Here is a 23,233-nt window from a genome sequence, read left to right as displayed (position 1 = left end):
ACATAGCAACGGAATTGTGCGTTCAATTTTTCGTTCAATTATTTTTTATTTTTGGCATGTAAATTTTAATTTTGGACAAATAAGGCTCTTCAATGGTAAAATTAATCACATACAATTCCTTAGGCACAATATATAGACGTATGAAACATGTTTTTTAATTAATGTAATACCTTCTTAATTTTATCTTTTTTATCTTCAAAGGTAAAAATTTTGCTAGTTCTAATAATGAGGCATTGGTTCCCATGCAGTTTCGAGGAAAAAAATTCTAAAATATTACCTTAACATGGCTAATTTCGACTCTCACGTAATCTCAGGTATGCTCCGAAAATTGAATCAAGTACAGATTACTGAATAAGGGATAAAATTATTTTTCAGGTCTTATTTGTAGTGTCTATTCTATATTTCATTTTAATACTAATATTATGGCCAGTTACAGCAAATTTGATTTTACTTGGAAATCATACGTACCAAAAAAAATTAATCGCTCACTTGAAATTGTTCATCGACGAGGAAACATACTTTTACGATTATTCAGTTGTTATAACAATACAATGTTATACAGCACAAGTATTTATTTCAAGTTTAGGAATTGCTTATTGCTTATATTTTTGCTGTTGCTGACGAGTTAGCGAAATGTAGATTCATAGGGTAGGACACATTTTTTAATACATTCTTCGCAGAATGCTAGCGGTGAAATTTTTGACAAATGTTGTAAGCATATCGATTCTCGTGAAACATTAAAATTATTTTGTATATGTTAAATACAAACCTTGTATTGTTTCAATTTTATAATACAGTTATCATTCCACGGATTAGTATAAATACTCAATAAAAACTAGAAAAATGATACGACTAATAATGATGAGATCCATTAGACCTTCTTGTGTTACAATCGAACCAAGCAAATATTCTAACTATGAAACAAGTCGGCAAGTAACTATGAATTTTAATAGTAAATCATATTTCGGCAATTACTCACTCATGCATTTACTTTTTATTGAAGATTATTCAAATGTCTATGTCTTACGTTTTTTCATTGATGGCTATCTATAATACTAAAGTATAAAGTTTTAAAAAGAGTATTAAAATGAGAATGACAGAGTTGTTGAGGGAAAGTTACCCCTTCTACGTATATTAATGTATGAGAATATTACGGCCATGACGGTTGTGATGCGTTTGAGATGGTTATAGATATTTTTAAGACACAAAAGTTGTCCGACTAATTTTTTTCTCCAACATTTAAAGATTGTTGAAAAAATCGATAAATGAATCAAATTGCTAAATGGATCGGAATCGCGATGATATAGTCCCGAACTCGGGTTGTAATCCATAAATTATCATAGCTGTGCCTAAACATCATTATTTTTGGCACGTACTTCATAATTTTAAGCAAACAAGGCATCGCACTGGTAAAATGAACCTCATACTACTTTCAATGCATTTTAACGTATTTGCAATTAATCGAACGCTTTTTCAATTTTATCTATATGATCATGGAACTCATAAAAGTTATTCGTAATGATGATTAGAAATTTGTTTCAATGTAGTTCCGAGGAAAAAAAATTTTTACAGTATTATATTAACATAGCTAATTTTGCGTCTTACATAATCACAGGTCAATGTTCTGATTATTGAATCAAATATTTGTTACTAAAGTAATGGTTCAATTATTTTTCAGGTATTATATGTAGCGCCTATTCTATGTATTGTGTTATTCCACTATTATGTCCAGTGATATCAAATTCTATTTTACCAGGAAATCATACATATGATAAAACGTTATCCGCTCACATTGAATTGTTCATAGACGAGAAAACATACTTTTACTATTATTTTGTTATTGTACTTATACTATGTTTCATAGCCCAAGTGCTTATTTCAAGTATGATTATGGTGCACACAATATTAGTCGCCTACGTGATAGCAAAATTTAGATTCATGGGGTATGATATAAATTTATAAATATAAATTTTCATAATTGATTCATTAAAGATGAAAATAAAAAAAGGCGTTTTGTACATTAGATTCAAGTTAAAACAGATTTTGATTCTGTCGACAGCGGAGAATTTTTCGGAACAAAATGATGACATTTTTAAACATATGAATCAACTGGTTCAACTGCATCAATTTTGTATCAAGTTGAGTGATCAAATAAATCACTCTTTTAGTGAATTTTAATTCATTAATTTTTATTCTCAGTTTCTTTGATATGGTGAATTCTGTTAGTAGTCCTATACTCCTCCTTGCAATATTCGATACAATCATTGGCAGCAGCATTTCTGGCTATGTTGTACTGTTCTGCTAGTTTTAGTTCGAGAGTGAATCAGGATGGTTTACAACTAATATCCTAATTTTTCCGTAGGTTGTAATGAAACATAAAGAGGACATAAACATCGCACTGAAAATGGGCTTAGCATATATCATGTGTGTCGAGTGTTTGTTTGTGACAAGCTACCCCTCGCAAATGGTCTCTAATGCTAGCAGTGACATTTTTGACGACTGGTAAGATTAGTTAATTACCGTCATATTATTTATAATGAATTTAAAGCATTTAGTTTTTTCTCTACAACTTAGTTATTCTACTGATTGGTATAGATACCCCATTAAAACCAGAAAAATGATACAATTAATGATGATGAGGTCCATTAGACCTTGCTGTGTTAAAATTGGACCAAGCAAATATTCTAATTATGAAACTAGTCGAAAGGTAGCTATGAATTTTAAAAGTTAATCATATTTCGTCAAATACTCATTTATGCATTGAATTTATATTACAAATACAGATTATACAATTATCTTTATCTTATGTTGTTTCCTTGATGTCTATACTTGGACCTTAAATCGTTACTCTTGTAATGTATACCGTTGAAATTTTATTCATTATACTTTTTATAAGCAATAGTACTTTTAAGAATGTTTGTATGACTTCAATGTCCCGGGTAATAAACAAATATACATAATAATATATAAAAAGTACTGAAAGAAATTCATTTAAATCACAGAACAATAACTGTTGAAGTTAGTTTTAAGAAAATTATGACTTGCTCCTAAGAATTACTTTCTACTGGGTTTTCATTAAAATGCATACTTCCGTAAACACAACCATTTTCGTCAATCATTTTTCAAGAAACCGCGACAAGCAGATAACAATATACCTGCCAAATACATCCAAACGCAAAGATATGGCCTCGAACTATGGTTTTTGTCCATAAATTTTAATGACTTTACCTGAACGTAATTGATTTACTCTAACCCATGTGTACTAAGCATCTATTGTGAATTTACACAATAAGGTGAAAACAATTCAAAAAGTTATATTAAATAAAAAATAAGAATTTATATTTATGTAATATAACATTGCACTCGTAGGGTACTAATAATGCAGCATATTGCTATTGAATAAAATGAACCAAGAAAAAACAGATTTTAACTTAAATAAAGAGTAAAACATTGAATTGTAAAGAAAAGGTAGTGTAATATTTCGTGAAGAACGTATTGCAATATTGGCCGATTATACAACAAGAAAATATTGGAGAAAAAGATTTGAAACAATTAACAGAATTAGATATATAATATCTTAAAAAAAGTATCAGGCAATGCATCTCTCCCTCGATGATACCTTTTTTTAAGGTATCACTAATGTGGCCTTTCTGGACTGGCATAAAGAAGTGTGGAGCATGGGTGTCAGTGGTGTTCAACGTGAATGTGACATTTTAATTTTATTCACTAAATACTTTGCTAGTAAAACCTTGGCATAATTTCTTTTTAAATTATTTTTATGTTTACGGCAATATTTTCTTTGTTTTTTTTTTGTTTTGAAAATAAACGCTGTTGACATTATCCTCAAAGGTGTTATTGTACAGCCCGTGTAAAAATTAAAAGCTAACATTTAAAAGAAGAAAAAAAGCAAATTTCGTGTAATAGTGGTCATAACGCGTAGCAGAGCGAGCAGATTAATTTTTTTTTTTGAAAGAAGGAAGTTTTCAACATTATTCTTACACGTGTGACTTATACTGCACGCGTAAGAAGTTACAATCAAAGAAAATTTTTTCTCTTCGCTTTAAAATAGCCCAGGCTCTCGATAAGATAATTCTATCTGCGAAAACGAATTCGTACACAACAATATTCGTCGGCCGGTTCTCAGGAAGCTGCGGAACGCGACGCGCAAAGAAACGGATCCGATCAAATAGATATGATCTCGAACGCTGGTTGTTCTCTATGAAAAATAATACTTGCGCTTAAGTGGAATCGATTTATCTAAACCCTATAGGACGTGAAATGGACATGTGATAATGTGACCTATTGCAGTTGACACATATTAACTGTTTTCAACATCAAAAAATAGCGAAACATTAAACAACTAGTTGTCATGTACGTTTCACGTTTACATATAAAAAAACATTGAGAGATATTTCGTAGAGAACATGTTGCAATATTGGCCGATTATTCAACCAGACACCGTTAGAGAAGGGGATCTAAAAGAGTTATCAGAATCAGAAATATCAAATCTTGAACAACGTGCAAAAGAAATTTTTCCATTGATGGTACCTTTAATGAAGGCTTCATTTTTATGGCCTTTTTGGACTGGCCTGAAAAAGTATGTGCTATGGGTATTATTTGTGTTAAGCATTTTAATGTTCATATCTACGGTAATGTAAAATAATGTTACATCATATTTATGATAAACATTTTAGTTGGAATATAAATGAAATAGTTGTTATTTACAGTTTTTTTATATAGCTCGAGTAACAAGAAACAATGAATTAGACATGAACTTAGCAACGGAATTATGTCTTCAATCTCTAATTCTAGGTGTTATAATTTTTGGCACGTACTTTACAATATTTGACAAAAAAAACTACTTATTGGTAAAATCAACCACATACAATTTTCATTGCATACTATCTTATGCGAAATTCGATTTCCAATTAATTGAAAACTTTTTTTCTACGTGATCATGATACTTACAAAAGTTAATAGTAATGACGATTAGGAATTTGTTTCAATGTAGTTCCGAGGAAAGAAAATTTCTACAGTATTACATTAATGTAGCTAATTTCTCATCTTACATAATCACAGGTTAATTTTTTGATTATCAAATTTGATAAATTTTACTAAACGAAGGCTTCAATTACTCTTCAGGTTTTGTATGTAGCGCCTATTCTATGTATTGTGTGATAATTCCAGTCTTATGGCCAGTTACAGCAAATTTTATTTTACCCGGAAATCATTCACATGCAAAACAATTATCCACTCACTTTGAATTGTTCTTAGACGAAGAAATATACTTTTACTATTATTTTTTTATTACAGTAATTTCATGTTATACGGCACAAGTATTAATTTCAACTTGGGGAATGGTTTACATATCGTCAGCCGCCTACCTGGTAGCCAAATTTAGATTTATGGGGTATGTCATTATCAATTTTTTTATTCATCATATATAAATATAAAAATAAAGTCGGGGTTTTCAATTAGATTAAAGTTGAAACAGATCTTAATTTTGTCTGAAGGAGAGGATTTTTTGGAAAAAAATGATGAAATTTTTAATCACGTCTCTCAACTGGTTAAACTACATCAATATTGTATCAAGTTAAGTGATAAAATTGAAAATTTTTTGGTTTATTATAATCATTTTTTTTATAATCAGTTACTGTGATGTCTTAAATTCAATTACTAGTCGTATGTTAATCTTTGGAACATTCGATGTGATCATGGCCTTCAGCATTTCTGGTTATGTGGTACGATTTGGCTTCTTTTTATATGACATTGAATCGGGACCTTTTATTACCCATGATTTAATTTTTTTTGTAGATTGTAATGGAATATGAACGAGATATAAATTTAGCTCTGAAAATGTTGCTTGTATACATCTTGTGCTCAGAGTTTTTATTAGTGACGAGTCATCCCTCGCAGATGATTTCTAATTCTAGCGGTGATATTTTAGAAAGGTGGTAAGCATGCCAGTTTTCCTGAAACGTTGCAATTAATTTGATAAATTTTTGGTTGTTTTCGTTAAAAATAGTTATTTTACTGATTGGTATAAATACTCCATAAAAACTAGAAAAATGATTCATTTAATTCTGATTAGGTCAAGTAGACCTTCCTGTATGAAAATTGGACCAAGCAAATATTCGAATTATGAAACGAGTGGGCAGGTAGCTAAAATGATAGTAGTAAACTATAATCTTAACCATAACCTATCAATGCAATTATTTTATATTCCAGCTTATACGATTATCTTTATCTTACATTGTTTCGCTGATATCTATCTATGAACATTAAATTGTACTCTTTGAAATGTGAATCAAGAAATGAACTGATTTTAACATAAATTTAAAGTTGTGATAGTGCTCCATTCATATTTCAAATTGCAGTGAAAAGTAGTCCAGCAAAAAGTATGCTGTGTATAATAAATATTACCATAGTTAAAGTTTAATTATACTTTTAATACGAAATTTTTTGGCATTAAGTACACCAAAAAATAGTAATAGATACATCAAATTCTTTACTGCCCTTAAAATAAAATCCTTATACTTTTTCAGGTAATTATTTCAATTTAAGCTTCTTTAATTCTCTCACTTAGAAAGTATGAAGCTAACAAAAATATTTACGGAGAACAAGAACTTAAAATTAGTTTAAAAATATGCTTAATTTTTTTGGAATAGTTTGGGTAATATTTACTTAGTTTAGATTTTTATTTATGAAATTTCACAGCACCTTAAAAAATATGCTGAATCATTTCTGTTTAGTAGCAAACCGGTTAAAATATTTATGGTGTTGACATATTGCGAGAGTTTAAACTTTCTTATGAAAGATATTTTTTAGAATTATGTTATCGTGCCGCTGCATATTGTTACGCTTTTCTTTCGATTAGACCTTGGCTAAGTCTAAGCTCCACCAGTCGTGAGTAAGTCACTGGAGACCACATTATATTTTTTGTTTTGTGTAATAATTTATTAGTGTACTACCTTCAGCATGATTATTTATTTAGAAATCGTTCCGAAATTAGATACAGCTTTGCATTTTATTCGTAGTTTATGGAACTGAATTGCAAGGTGTAATTCAACGTAATAATATATTGTCAAAGTTTACGGTTCAAATTTTTAATTTTTTCCACAATGATAAACAGAATCGTGGGTGTCGATGTTTTATTTGTGATAAATTGCTGCTTGTAAAAAATATACGACGCTACATTATTTACGGCATTACATTTCTGACAACTGATATAAGTATCTGGTTTCTTCAAATTGTCAATATAGGTATTACACGATCGATAAAGAGTTTCAATAAAAACAAAGAAAGATTTACACGACGTTCAGTACTACGTTTTGATAACTAATTAATGTATGATTGTTTTGTTTTAATAATATTTTATTTATGGTTTTTTATGAAAAAGGAAGTTGTCAACATTATTTTCACGTGTGTTCCTATGTATGTCCTCGAATTCCGGTTGTTGTTCGTGAAAAATAAAATGGCCCAAGTGTAACTGGTTTATCTAAAAAAAAAATAGCATACATGAATGATTTCATAAAATTATGTAGAATGAAAAATAAGAATTGGTATTTATATAATTTGATGATATACCAATAGGAATGTAATAATGTATCTTATTGCCATTGAAAATAAAATTAAAAAATAAAATTATTTCTATTTAAATAAATGTGGAACATTTAATAATTTTTAGTCGTGTGACTTTCACGTTGGCATTTAAATTATTATACAGAATTTGAGTGATACTTTGTAAAAAACATGTTGCAATATTGGCCGATTTTTCTACAACAAACGATTGGAAAAGGGGATCTAGAAGATGTATCAGAATTAGAAATATCAAATCTTCAAAAACGTGCAAGAGAAATTTATCCCTTGATGGTACCTTTAATGAAGGCTTCATTTATGTGGCCCTTTTGGACTGACTTAACAGTAACGTAAAAAATTTAATATTACACTTATAATAAACATTCAAGTTAGAATGAACATAAAATGATTGTTATTTACAGTTTTTTTATATGTATCTCGAGTAACAAACAACAACGAAGTAGATATAAATTTAGCGATGGATTTATGCCTTCAATTTTGTGTTCACTGTTTTTTTATTGTCTGCATACACTTTATAATTATAAATAAACAAAACTGCTCACTGGTAAAATCAAACATGTACAATTTCTAATGCAATATTAATATATAGTATATTTCTCAACGGGTGCACATATGGTTTTTTAGCAAAACGAGGGATTATAGCACGAGCCGAAGGCGAGTTTTTTTTTCAAGTTCAGGAACAATTTACATTCTGTTAGTCACCTACGGGGTTGGAAAATTTAGATTCATGGAGTATGATGTTATATATTTTTATAATTAATTCATGATTTATGTAAACAAATTTACTCTTTTCTTATATTAGGTTGAAGTTAAAACAGATTTTTATTTTATCGGAAGCAGAGGATTTTTTGGAAAAAAATGATGAAATTTTTAAATATATTACTGAGCTGGTTCAATTACACCAATATTGTATCTAGTTAAGTGATAAAATAGACAATCATTCTTCACAATTGTAATTCATTTTTTTCATGATCAGTTTCTGTGACATAATTAATTCAATCATAAGTCCTGTATTAATAATCGGAACATTGAATGCGGTCACGGCCTACAGCATTTCTGGATATGTGGTACGATTTGGCTTGTATTCATTTGACAGTGAATCAGATTAGCTTATAAGTCATAGCTTTTTCGCAGATTGTAATGAAATATAAAGAGGATATGAATTTTGTTCTGAAAATGGGCTTTGTTTACATCATGTGTTCAATATATTTGTTCGTGTCGAGCCATCCTTTGCAGATGATCTTCAATGCCAGTGGTGACATTTTTGAGGGCTGGTAAGAATAACTAAGTAGCAGTTTTGGAAGAAAAAATCTTGTGAAACATCGAAATTAATTTGCTTATGATAAACAAACAAAAAAAATTTAGTTTCCATCTTAAATAGTTGTTCCACTAACTGGTTTAGATACTCAATAAAAACAAAGAAAATGATACTGCTAATAATGATAAGGTCTAGTAGACCTTCCTGTATTAAAATTGGGCCTAACATATATTCCAATTATGAAACGAGTGGTCAGGTAGCTAAGAATGCTAGTAGTGAACTATTATCTCAACCATTACTTCTTCATGCAATTATTTTATATTTTAGCTTATAGAATTATCTTGGTCGTACGTTGTTTCGCTGATGTCTATCTGTAATCCTTGAATTGTACTTCTTGAAATGTGAAATTTTTAATAATAACTTTTTTTCCCCACAATTATATTTTGAAATATATGCATATGATTTTATTGATTGTTCAATTATTGCAGAAGCTCAAGAATAAGATTCAATTTTTTTATTGTACGCTCATCGTCAAACGCTAATTTCAACATTTAATTATTTATATCCCTCACATTTCAAAAAAATTCGGTTAACAGCCGAGCATCATAGGACATCTATACCAAACGATTTTGAAATGCTACCAGTACCACAAAATGTTCCTAATTGATGAAATTCGTGTTTCTCACTTTTCTCCATTCGCACCAAATTGTATCGAATGTTACCACCATATTGTTGAATATACTGGATCGCGGGTAGAAATACTTAATATTAATAATGGCTTGATGACTAAATAAAGTGTGATATGACCATTTAAAATGTTTTAAAATACATTATCATCGATTGGCTGATCTTTGTCAACTTTATTGTTACAATCACGTTAAAAATATTAAGCGCATTTAAAATGACAAATAAATGGCAATTTAACCGTTTATAAACCTCTTGTTTCGAACAAAAAATTTAGACCAGTTTAGAATCACGATAATAATGCTTCAAGCCTTCACCGCTAGGTGGTGAGAAATTTCATCTGTAAATCTGCAAGAGGCAAAGTAAAAGTAAATGTATAAGTCAAAGCTCAATTTTTAAAGAGTAATTAAAGTGTCGGGTGGCGTTTACGTTGCTCACGATTCACCGAGAAACGGCACAATAGCATTATAATGACAGTAATGCATTTCTCGCTTCTACCCATATACTGCGCATCCTATTGACTAATCAAAATCGGATCGGCCGATTCCAGCATCGGACGCGTATAAACAAATACACGCCTAAATGCATATTTACGTACACAACCATTTCCCCGGCATTTTTCCTGAGGATTTTCAACAAATAGGTAACAATAAACCCGCGCAAATAGATTCGAACGCGACGATACGGCCCCGGGCTCTGTAGTTGTTGTCCGTGAAACATAATACCTGCGCGTAAGTGTAACCAATTTACCCCCAGAACAAGTTTATTATCCTTCCATTGTGAATTTACACAATAGGGTGGAAACCATTTTCAAAAGGTTTTCTTGAATAAAAAAGAAGAATTCGTGTATTAGATAAATTGACATTGATGGACAAGTACTATTGTGACCAATTAGCTATTGAAAACGCGTATCAAGAGGTAAACTAAATTTAACCTCGGTGCAGAGTGAAACATTGAAATGCGTCGGTGTGAGTTTCGTGTTATTTAACATAAATAGATAGCCATACATTCTAATCAAGTCATTTTTTCAAAAGTTGCATGTAATTCATTCATATAATTGTAAAATGTCTATGTCCTACGCCACCCCATTGGTGTTTATCTATGAACCTTAAATCGTGCTTATTACAATATAAACTGCGTTGAAATGTGAAATGATCAGCATGCTGCACGCGATAATATTTCAAAATGTTTGCATGACTTCTAGTCTCGTTACATTATTTCAAAAGCCCAAAAATGAAACATTATATTTTTTTCGTCATTCTTCAGTGCTCCTCGAGACGCGCAAATTCGTCATTTGAATTATATTCATTTTTCGTACCCCAATAAAAATTCGACTGTCAGACGAGCATCATACAAAGAACAAAATAATCAGCGACCAGAGAGAACGAAATCAAAATAATTGATATTCCAAGAACCTGCGACGAGTTACACGCACTCTTGGGCCTGTGACTTTCCTCTTGCACCCAAGAAGTAACAAAAAAAGTAAAGAAGAAGAGAGTCGAGGCAGCAAAAAGGCCACAATCCTCGTGTATAAATGGAAGTTGAATATAACTCTATAGCTCTCTGCCTCTCTCTCTCTCTCTCTCTCTCGGTAGCTTATTAATCCTCGCCGCTAAATTAGCCTCGATGAGACTTAATCTAACTCATAAAATGATTTTATCAAAGCCCCCAAAGAGGAGGGAGAGAGAGAGAGAGAGGAAGGGGCGAGCGGAGACTCATTAAAACTAATTCATGCAAACATTTCTTGCCTTGAAAAGTTGCACGACGACGAGAAAGAGAGAGAGAGAGAGAAAATAATTAGTACGCGACCGAGTCATGAATTACTGTGTTTTAAAAACGATAAAGCTCTCGGAGCGGAGCTAGGCTTCAACAGGTCAATGGCGAAAGAAGTTCAAACGACGAGTCATTGTCAAAGCTCGCGCGCGTAATCTACGACGAAACGCGCGACGCTCTCCAAGCGTGAGTAATAATCTCTCTCTCTCTCTCTCTCTCTCTCTCTCTCGATTTGAAAAAGCGCGATTGAGGTAATTAATTTTATTGATCACAAGCGGCAATTTTATCGACCGTCAAGCCCACGCGATTCGGAATTAACGACGAACCTTTGTATCAACGGCAAAAATCTGCAAAATGTGTATGCCTATACGACGATGCACGTGGTCGTGTATACAGGAGCATGCGCGCGTCGATTCGAGCGCAGTAATACGCACGCCGGGCGGCGACGGCAGTCTTGCGTGAACTTGCGCGCGCGCGCTTCGCTGTACGGATAAACCGGCCGCGACTCCGTCGCAGGCTCAGTCAGTCAAGCTTTCGCGCTCGTTGCGCGCGCGCTGCCCCGTCTACCAGCCTCCTGTCAGCGTATGTGTGTGCTATATATATATATATATACGTGTAAAAAACAATGTGGAGCCGCGGCGACAGAGATCGGCGCGAATCGACGCGATGAGTGTCCAGTTTAGCGAAGGTCGATGACCGATCGGAGATCGTTGGTGTAAACTACTGAGTGCACGTTAGTTGTGTGTTATCTGTGTGCGATTGTGATCGATAAAGAAAAAAATTGATTATAATCAAAGTTTATTAATTGAAATAATCATGTGACACGATGTCCATCGCCTCGAGACAAACAAGCGCCATCGGGCTCGTCGGCCGCCCGATGCTGATTCGACTCGTACTACTGACTCTGCTGCTCCTTCTCGACGCTCGTCTAACCACAGGTAAACACACACGCGAGCGATAAAACTCTCTTGTTTTACTTTACAATCGTCGGCGTAACGAAAAAAAGGAAAACAAATAAAAAACTTCAAAGAGAATAATGCGATCGTTTCAGCGAGCGAGCGTATGAAAAAAAAAGTGAGAGGGATCGTTATACTCCCGCGAAAATATATAATACCTTGTGCTTACGCAGAGAGAGAGAGAGAGAGACCGAGCCTTTATCCTATTTGGCTTTGCGCGCGCGGGCGACGGCGCGGCATTGAATTTCATGCGGGGAAAAATCAGCTCCAGCTCCCAGCACACACACAATGGTCTTGTGTTAGCCCGTAATACGTTCGCGTGAACGAACGCGATGTCTGTTTCAAGAAGTTCTATATGCTCTCTCTCTCTCTCTTCTCTCGGGGTGCGAGAAAAACTTTTTTACGCATCATTATCATAAACATGTGTCGCGCGCCCGACGCGAGTCTCGAGTGTGCAAGAGGAGGGTGTACTATATATGTGCCACGCGCCGACGACGAGGTCGACAAAAAGTTTTTTCCAAACCATCTCCACCCCCCCGCCCCCCCTTGTGCCCTGTCCTCCTTCAACAAAGTTATACGCGCGTTGGGCTTCACTGGGCACAAGAGCCGCTGCTGGTGGAATTGTCTGTGTGTATGTGTCTACGTCCTTCTGCTAAAAAAAAAACATATTTTTAGGTGGAAAAGTTGGTCCAACAAATTTTCAGTTTTTTTTTTTTTTTTTGTTCGCCGAGTGAGAGAGAGTAAGAGCAGCGAGTCGAGTCAAGCTTTACATTCATTGTCGGTTCTAAAAGCAGAAGATATCGTCTCGTTAAGTTGGGAAAATTTTGCAATTTTACGCGATTCGAGCGGCGCTAGGTATAAATTTGCGGAATTGTCGCGCTTGTCTGTGTATACTTATGCGATTGAAGTAACGCGATCGTCGTCGTTTTGCGGACGAATTAAATTTATTCGTGTTATTTCCCTCTTTTATACTTTACGACTAAAACGATGAAATCTTTTCAATAGAAAAGGCACGTACCACGCGTTTTTAGTAAATATATTTTAGAAATCGATGGAATACGAATCGAAACGATATCCCGAGCTCCCGAAAATCGATGTTTATTTTGCGCGCGGTCGAGAGTCGAGTACGCGTACGCACACGTTTTTTTTTTTAATCCCCCGCGTACGCTCGTTTCGCGATATAAAAATTACCGCGGAAAATAACGCCGCGGCCCGGGGTATATTTTTCAACCTATTTTACCATTACCGCTCGCGTATGTACACCGTATGTTTACACAAAAATTCGTACACAATGAGCATTTTTTTTTCGGGGCTAGTAAAAGGTAGTAGGGGGGCTGAAATGAAAACCGAGTTATCTGCGCGAAGGTGGGCGCACAGAAAGAGAGAGAGAGAGAGAGAGAGGGAAAAGAGAGCAAAATAATAATAAAAAAAAATATAAAAAAAAAATTATTGTTTTTCATGCGCTTTCGCGTTCGGCTTTAAACAAAGCTCGCCTCCGCTGGCGTGTGGTGCGTGCATATGTACGCAAATACCATAGGTAAAAAAGTGGTTTACGTAGATACTTTTCCAGACCATAGCCGCAACCCGGCAACGCTCGTACAAATGAGAAAAAACTTTGCGTAACGCAACGGGGTTTTAAAAAAAACAACAACAGCAACGAAACATGCTGCGGGGTTGCTGCTGCCGCCGCTGCGAGTCAGGGGGTGGCTGCGGGGGTGAAAAAAAAACATCAACAACGAAATAACAGATGAACAATTTTTTCTGAATTTTAGCCCCGTACATCCCACAAGTTGTCGGTGTATTTGCGTTTGTCTGATCTCCGCGCGTTTTGCGCCGAATGTGGGCTACACAGTACATAACGTAACATAAATGCGAGTGCATGTTCATTTGCCTGCAATTTTTGCATACGCCGCGCAATTTATTTGCACGTCGCGGGAATATAAACTGCCTCTTGCGCGCGAGCTCATGAAGCGTTTCAATTTTTAATGTCACTGAAGAGCATCCCCCCATTGTGAGGAATTAAAAGTTTTTCAAAAAAAAAAAAAAGGAAAAAAAAGAGGAAAGGAAAGGAATGAACGAGAAGTGAAGTAGAGAGACAGTTTCGAAAAGCCTTAAACTCTTTTTCAATGCAAAAAAAGGAGTAGGAGAGAAAGAAAGAGATGATGAATATTTATCGCCTCATCGTTGTCGTTATGTCGAGCTGCTTGCTGAAATCCGTTTTCGACTCGGCTAAATGAGAGAACTGCGCTTTATCGCATAAAAGCTCTGCGCGCGATGGACAAAAGCTATATACACGTATTATTAACGCCCGCAAGGCGGAGAGAGGATATTATTAATAAGTGTGTATAGGTGTGTGTGTGTGTGTGTTTTATAAAGCGGAAACGTTATTATGAATGTTCTGTGTGTGTCGCAAAACGAGCAACAGCATCAGCAGCTCTTCCTCATTATAAATAATTTCGCCATTCAAGTGGCTAATAACAGGCCACGCGCGCGGGCGTAGTAACGCGTGGCTCGCAAGTCGATCGTCGCCGCGCAAACTGCGATTTGTCTTCGTTTTACAAAAGAGAGAGAGAGTCAGTCGACTCTCGTTGCTTTAGTCCGGAAAAGGGGGTCGAGGCTGAATATATAAGCTACGTGCTACGACGACACGACCTGCTGCTGCTGATGTATTCTTCTCTCTCTCTCTTGCTCTCGCGAGCTCCTTCAATTGGATATGAATGAGTTATTCTCGAGTCTGTTAGTCTTCGCCTCGGCGCGTGTGCGCCCCCGCCCTCGACTCCGCAGAATCAGCAGAGAGAGACCTGTGTCTTACACACAAGCGCGAGCGAGCGGGAGTCAATATACTAGGCCCCGATGCAAAAGCCCCAACGGGATCTGAAGAGCGAGAGAGAGAGTAAAAAAAAAGAAGAGAAAAATCCACCGCCGCGCTGAGCAGAGCAGAGCGTCGTAGAAATTCCGTCTGATATCAAAGAGAGAGAGAGAGCGAGTGAGTAAGAGAGAGAGAGAGAGAGAGAGAGAGATTTTAGTACTTTGCTCGTTCGCCCTCGAGCATCTCTGTCGGCGCGGGCGAGGCCAGCTGTGTGAGCAGTGGCTGGGGTATACATCACCTGGTGGAAAGCTTACCTATACGTATACTTCCAACCTTAGTTCAACTACATCTTGTACTAACTTTGAGGCATCTTAACTAAATCAAGCCAGAGAGTAGATAGTAAGCTCGTATATATAGCTCGTAGCTCGCTTCTACTGCTGCAAGCTCTCGAGTCCGGAAAATTTTAAGTCAAAAATGAAAAACGTCCCAGTTTATGTATAAACGCGCCGAAAAGCTTTTCTATGATTCGAGTTATTATAATCATAATAACTCGAATCTTAAAGTGTAACTATCGGAGCTTTCGATTACAGATCTATTAAAACTAAAGAGAGATCGTATCATGCCGTATAATTAGCGGGCTCGTAAATAAACGAGGCAAACGGAAAAGGCGCAAGAAGGAGCTGTAGGAATAAACTGCTGAGTTTATACAACTACGAGAGCATAAGTAGTCGGAGGTCGAGTCAGGACTAACTATTAGACTACTCTCTCTCGGGCGCGCGCGTGTTATACGTCTATAACGGCAAAGTTAAGACCATCGTTATCAGTTCTCCAGGAAGTTCATTGACGCGCCGATTTTCGCCATTGAAAGCCGAGCTGTGCTGCTGCTGCAGCGCCTTTGTCTTTGGCTAAATTGTTATGGCACACATACACACACACACACACGGAGCCCGTGTCTATTTACGCGGAAAGGGGAGACCTCGCCCGTGCGAGCACCTATACTGCACTGTGCAAATAACCACTATACGCATGAAAGCCAATGGCACGTAAAACAATGCCCGTCGTAATTTTTTTTTTTTCGTCATCCTTTTTCGAGCTGCTTTACAAAGATTTTGTGTCACGCGGTGTACATAATTATATGGCTCTANCCCCCCCCCCCGTTGTACGTCATTGTCGTATACTCGAACGATAATTGCGCGCAATTGTGGGTATGCACGAAAAGAAGTTTGAGTGTATCCGTGCTGCGAATTTGTAGTTATTGTATGAAAGTTTAATCATTTAAAAATAAAGCCAACTGATCGCAGACCGATAAACAGAACCGAATGAGATTTAACTACTCGATAAAATGACAATCTAACTGCTTCCAAAAATGTAAACTTGTTTTCAAACGGTTTGAGTAGAACAACATACATCAACCGCTAGATGGCGACTACCTTATAATCTATATAAACCTACAAGTGGCAAAGTCAGTATAATTGTATAAGTCGAATCTTGATTTTAATATCTTGGCGATCAGTAGTTGATAATTGAAGCCAGCCCCCACCGCTAGATGGCGACTACCTCAATCTACATAAATCCGCATGTGACAAAGTCAAAATAATTGTATAAACCAAAAGCTAGCTTTATGTAGCTGATTATTGCCGCACTTTTCCAGTTCTGCGCCGGCAGCGTACACGCCTGTATACATACAATAAACGAACGATATACTCACACGACGCCACATATACACAGCGCGTTATTATCAAACCAAATAGATGTCCGGAGTATATAGGCTGGCGCCGCGGCGAAGCCCCCCGAGTCGTGTGCAGCGCGTCAACGCCTCGCGTCGACGTCGTCGTCATCCATACAACGCGTGCTCTTTCTCTCTCTGTTTATTTTATATCACGCGTATATATATACGCGTCGTGCAGCGCGGCGTGGGTCAATTGTCTCTAATTGTAACTCGTTAGCCGCAATTTTTCATGCGCGCGGCGGAATGTTATACGCGTATATACCCGCAGCGGTATACACGGAATGTAGTGGTGTCACGCGGCGTATATATCGAAGAGAAACATGTGTACAGCGTATACGCACGTACAAATATTATACATACGCCATAGGACATGCACGAAGAGAGAGAGAACGAACAAATTAACATAAAATAGCAGCAGCAGCAGCTGGCCGACGACGAAGTATTTCTCCACTCCGCACCATATACATGTAGTTTTTGTGATTCGATTGCGAGAGCGAGCTATATAGTAAATAGCAGCGGCGCAGAGGGACGTCGTATTATTTCGGGGGAGGGTCGAATTGACTTTTCGCCACGCTGCGATGTACGTAGTACACATGTGCGTGGGTGCGTGCGCTCGTGCGAGCATAAAAGCTCGCGGCCGCACTAAACTGAGACCGAGAGAGAGACAGAGTAGAGAGAGTTTATTCGAGCACTGCGCGAATATATACACGCACGAATTGGTCGTAATTTAGTCGCGCGCTCGCACACGGCCTGCAGAGACCGACCGACTATATATATACGCGTGTGGAACGAAATGGGTGAGAGAGAATAGGCAAAAGCAATAATTATTACACGCGCAGAGCAGCGGTAGCGAGCTCGTATTATATATGTAGAGCAGAGGCAGAGCAGAGGGATGTGCGTGAGTGAGCTTAAGTTCATCGCGCATGCAGCAGCAGCGGAGCTCGCACGAGAGCTTATAATGGAAATATACTTTCAATTAGCACCTAGCTCTTCGCTCGCTCCCTCGCTCGCTGACTCTGTAATCATTTTTGAGCGAGTGGCCCTTTTTAATTTGGCCGTCGATCGATCGAATCTATTGAATTTAGGATGTTTGAAGTAATATTAAGCTCGTATCGAATGACTTGAAAATGTTCAGTTAATACGATGATACTATACTTTGAGCTTTCGACGGTAGATGCCGACTGTAATAAGCTATAAACCTGCAAGTGGAAAAGTCAAAATAATTGTATAAGTCATTGTATAGTATAAATAATTGTATAAACACTAGACTGGAAGCAAAAGAAAAAATTTTTTTTATTTCGCCCGGACCAAACGGAAAAGTGATCTATGTACCAAAAAAATAGTCTGTGCAAAATTTTAGCTCATATAAATTGAGATAACCCGTGCCGCCAGTCGCTTGAAGGTTTTTAAATTCGATTTAAATTAATTTTTACCGCTTCTTTACAGCGATATTCAAATGGCTCTGTAGCCGTCAATTTTCAAGCAAATAAAACTTCGAACCCATAAAATTAAAGGTCTTGAAAATACCTTTAATTTGCTTTTTTCAAAATTGTGATTGCTTCAAAATTAACTGCTGTATTTTTTTAGCTCATTACACACGAAAGAACACCCCGGAGTTTAGGAAAAATTGGTGTTTCTCCGAGTGAACTTCAGCTATTAGAAAACTAGAAAAATTTCGATTTTTTTCTATTTTTTAGCAATAATCAAACGGCTCTACAGCAGTTAATTTTGAAGCGATCAAAATTTTGAAAAAAGCAAATTAAAGGTCTTTTCAAGACCTTTAATTTTACGGGTTAGAAGTTTTATTTGCTTGAAAATTGACGGCTACAGAGCCATTTGAATATCGCTGTAAAGAAGCGGTAAAAATTAATTTAAATCGAATTTAAAAACCTTCAAGCGACTGGCGGCACGGGTTATCTCAATTTGTATGAGCTAAAATTTTGCACAGACTATTTTTTTGGTACATAGATCACTTTTCCGTTTGGTCCGGGCGAAATAAAAAAAATTTTTTTTTTTGCTTCCAGTCTAATAAACACATCAAAATGTTTTTTTAGGCTTTAGGCACTCGCCGCGGCTGGTAAAGAGAAACAGCAGCAGCAGCGGCCCCCCTGGGAACAACGCGACACCCGAGCGCAACAACATGGTCCGGGGCCTTCGCGCCCCGGCCGTGGTGGACCCGCGCTCGCCGGAGCTGCTGCTGCGCTGCGAGTACGACCTGGGCGGCAACGAGCTGTACGCGGTGAACTGGTTCCGCAACGAGGACGTGCTGTTCCGCTACTCGCCGAGCCTCGTGCCCAAGGCGACGGCCTATCCGGGGGTGGCCGACGTCAACGTCAGCCTCGAGCACAGCAACGCCGAGCAGCTGCTGCTCATCGGCCATCAGGACGTGCAGCGAAGTGAGTCGAGTTTTTTTCTCCTTACAATTATATGTAGAAAGTATCGAGCGCATTCTGAATTAGCTGAATATAACAGTTTACTTGTTTCGAAATATTTCGATCTGTTTTCAATCGCGTCAAATACGATATTACTTTAAGTCTTTACCGCTAGAGGGCGAGTACCTTTATTTATGTAAATCCGCAAGTGACAGAGTCAAAATAATTGTATATATCAATCTAAATTTTATAAATTGTTTCGTCTGTGTACTTATTGCCTTTCCGAACAATGTGATTGATAATTGAAACCGGTCTCTGCCACTAGATGGCGACTACCTCATATGCGTAAATCCGCAAGTGGCAGAGTCAAAATAATTGTATAAGTCCAAGCACTATTTCAAAGCAATTCATACAATTAAACATTGCCAGATTATGTATAAATTGCAATTAATGGCATCCTTGCAGACATGAAGTCGTACGAGGGTACGTACGTGTGCGAGGTGTCGACGGAGCGGCCCTTCCTCACCGACTACGGGGTGGCCAACGTCAGCGCCGCCATCCTGCCCAAGGTCAATCCCGTCCTCGAGGGTCTCCGGCACAATTATCAGGTCGGCGAGTTCCTCGAGCTGGCCTGCACCTCGGCACCGAGTCTGCCCCCGGCCGAGCTCTCCTTCTACCTCAACGGACGCAAGGTATATAATACATAAGAAAACGATCTATATATATATGTGCCGGGCAAAACTTATATTAAACGTTATATAGCTTTCGTGCACGCTTGTTCTCTCAGACTCCTCCTCCTTCTCTTCGCTTCTTGATCTATATTATACTCGCTCTCTCTCTCTCTCACTTCTCTTGTTCTGCTCCTATTCGCGCTTCTTCCAGCCCGGATTAATTCGAACGTTGTATATATATCGCACGGTCGCAATTTTCCTTACCCTCGCCAAACCTATATTATGTGTATATACATACATACACTTGCATAACTATTGTTCACGCAGTTTTTTTTGTCTATACATTTGAATTTGTACTCGATGAAAAGTCATCGATCTCGAAATTAATTTCTTCTCGAGCTTTTAATCAAAAATACATAACGCGTACTATACGACCAATTGCAGATCGATCAATCACGAGTGCGCAGCGAGAGGATGCGTCCGTCGAACGAGGCTACGTCGAGCACGAGATCCGAGCTGTCCCTGAAGCTGGAGAGGCAGCACTTCCAGAACGGCAGTCTGAAGGTGGCCTGCGTCGCTCGAATAGCCAATCTGACGCAGATCAGCCGCGACTATCGAGTCGAGGCCGTGATCGCCTTGGGTGCCGCCAACCAGCCGCTGGCCCAGGCACCGCCCTCGCCGAATTCGGCGGCAGCGTCGGGACTTCATCGTTATCTGGGATTGCTTGTCGTCGCGTTCTGGGCCGTCGGTAAAATTGCATGATACGACTGATTCGATCGACTTGTCCGATTTCTATGTTAGAAACGAAGATATACGACTGCACAGTTTATTCTCAAGATGTATAAATATAAAATATACTTTCGAAATTATTACGTTATTTTTTACTTAAACGTAGAGGAGTGCAATGACGAGCTACGGCATTGCTGGATTATTATATCGTATAATGTCTGATGTAATCAGAGAAAATTTGTTGCCAAAATATTTTTACGAAATACTATGAATGAGTTGAACAAGAATGAGATATATTTTTTGTAATTGTAATATTGCTTTAAAACGACACCGGCTAGAAAATTCCGAGCGAGAGAGAGAGAGAATAATTTGACCCACCGATAAAAGATCGAAATTTTTTTTAATGGTAAGCTAAATTTTTATAGATATGTTTGAATTAAGCAAAGCACGAACCATTTTTTTTTTTTCAGCACTTGATACATTTTTAGAACCTGTAAGAATCCTATATGATGATACGATGAAATTGTGTTATTTGTAAAATAAGAACAAAGATATACCGAAAAGGATTATGAAAGAATATAATTATATTACGAATAGATAGCAGATACGAATAATAGCAAATTAATAATTATCAGTTCCATGACTCGTCAGAGACTACTGACTTTCATGCATTTTAAATTTTAAATTCATCCATGAATGATTGGAAAAGTTTTAATTTTATTTGTAAAGTTAAATAGATATTTAAACTTGCGATGCAATTCGATTTGAATTCTGAGTTGGGGATGTATACGATGTGAGAATAAGAGAAGAGAAGATAAAAAAATTAAAAAAATTTTTGTGTAAATAGTGTGTATAATGCAATAGAATCTGTATGTATCGTGACACTTGAAGATACTTTAATATGTAACAAAAAACCATTAAATTGATCCATTCATCGTTAAATTTGATTATTTGTCGAATCTACCCCCCCGATTTTATCACTATTTATTTATTTACAATTTCATCATTCGAACTGCATGATAAGCAAAAGGCTTGGAACTATATCGATCGCATCGAGACACATTGCGGTTAATTCGCACACGTGGATGTAGGCGACTCGATCAAAGCATCTCGGTTACATATCCGGGCTGATTGAAAGCGATGCTTTTCTGATCCAGTCGCAACGATGATTAATCAAGTTTTGCTTCGGTGACTAATTAATCGACCATGGAGAACGAAGTCGCTGTAATTTCAAACATCTCCTAGGAGTTTTTATTAATAAGGAAATATATAGTTATGTTAAAATTAACCCATTAACGCGCAAAAGTGCAATTTTGTGCATGAATTTTTCTTTGTAAAAAAATTATAGATAAAGTTAAAATATTTTCTTAAAAATCCATACCCAGGGGTTTTTGAGTATGCTCTTTCAGTATCCGGTGTTATTTTTGCGATAAATAAACATTATCATCGTTTATTTTGCCATTAAAAACAAAAAACGTAATTTTTTGATTCAAAATTTTTTTCCAAAGTCGATTTTCTACCTTGCCTTACCTTCGAAGGCTCCCATAACACCAGAAATCGTGCACTTTTTCTCTGAACCTTCGAAAAATGCGCTGCCGCAATTTTTATCTAGCCGCTATATTTCTAAAATGGCGAATTTATACCGAGCAGCGATATGAAAATTGCCTTATTTTTTATTTGTAAATTATTGACTTTATGAAAGAAAGTCATATAATGAAAAGTGTTCAAATTTGTTCGAAAAACACATGTGAATTTTTTTTAGAATTTTTTAATAATTTTTTCAGAATTTTTCAGATTTTTTTTTGGAACATTTTGGATTTTTTCGACAGGCCGGGAAATGGTCGTATTTTGCAAAATTTTCAAAGTGGTCTGAAAAATTCTGAAAAAATTTAGACGTATTCTCTAAACGATTTCAAATAAGTTTTTACACTCCAAATTGTACTTTTGAGTTCATATTTAGCGCATGTAAAATAGGTTCTGAGTAAAAAATGAGTGAATTTTTATACCGCTGCTCGGTATAAATTCGCCATTTTTGAAATATAGGGGCTAGATAAAAATCGCGGCAGCGCATTTTTTCAAGGTTCAGAGAAAAAGTGCACGATTTCTGATGTTATGGGAACCCTCTGAAAGCAGGGCAAGGTAGAAAATCGACTTTGAAAAAAAATTTTGAGTCAAAAAATCACGTTTTTTGTTTTTAATGGCAAAATAAACGATGATAATGTTTATTTGTCGCAAAAATAACACCGGATACTGAAAGAGCATACCCAAAAACCCCTGGGTATGGATTTTCAAGAAAATATTTTAACTTTATGTATCATTTTTTTACAACGGAAAATTCATGCACAAAATTGCACTTTTGCGTGTTAATGGGTTAATTAACAAAGCTCAAAGTGACGTAAACAAAAGTGACACGTGGTTAATTAACTAAATCTAAAACTGACTCTTGTGGTGACTGTTCCAGGGTACGATACACAATAAACACCATTACCGTCGGCGATGTTTACTGCACAATAGCGTAATAATGACAGCAATGCGTTTCTCGCTACTACCCACACACGCACAGTCCTATTAACTAATAAAATCGCAACAGTAACATCAAAATCGGACGAGTAAACAAATACACGCGTGAATGCGAATTTATTGTGTTGCGGTT

At 36.6% G+C, this 23,233-nt stretch overlaps 1 protein-coding gene across 1 annotated transcript; it reads left to right on the top strand.

Moving 5' to 3' along the window:
* Positions 1–11,940: 11,940 nt before the first annotated feature.
* LOC106649624 lies at positions 11,941–21,522 on the top strand. Its single transcript, XM_014367100.2, has 4 exons — positions 11,941–12,252; positions 18,863–19,204; positions 19,646–19,872; positions 20,296–21,522. Exons 1-4 carry the CDS (start codon positions 12,141–12,143, stop codon positions 20,611–20,613), a joined length of 999 nt encoding a protein of 332 aa, XP_014222586.1. The 5' UTR covers positions 11,941–12,140; the 3' UTR covers positions 20,614–21,522.
* Positions 21,523–23,233: the final 1,711 nt, after the last annotated feature.

This window comes from Trichogramma pretiosum, unplaced genomic scaffold (genome assembly GCF_000599845.2).
Source record: "Trichogramma pretiosum strain Unisexual culture from Peru unplaced genomic scaffold, Tpre_2.0 scaffold149, whole genome shotgun sequence".
NCBI lineage: Eukaryota > Metazoa > Arthropoda > Insecta > Hymenoptera > Trichogrammatidae > Trichogramma > Trichogramma pretiosum.
This window is presented reverse-complemented; position numbering and strand designations above follow the sequence as displayed.

What these genes read in the sequence shown, in the direction of transcription:
- LOC106649624 (XM_014367100.2), top strand. Translation starts at nt 12,141, where the DNA reads ATGTCCATCGCCTCGAGACAAACAAGCGCCATCGGGCTCGTCGGCCGC. An exon ending in CCATCAGGACGTGCAGCGAA is followed by an intron (nt 19,205 to 19,645) that starts GTGAGTCGAGTT and finishes GCATCCTTGCAG; the next exon opens with ACATGAAGTCGTACGAGGGT. An exon ending in TCTACCTCAACGGACGCAAG is followed by an intron (nt 19,873 to 20,295) that starts GTATATAATACA and finishes GACCAATTGCAG; the next exon opens with ATCGATCAATCACGAGTGCG.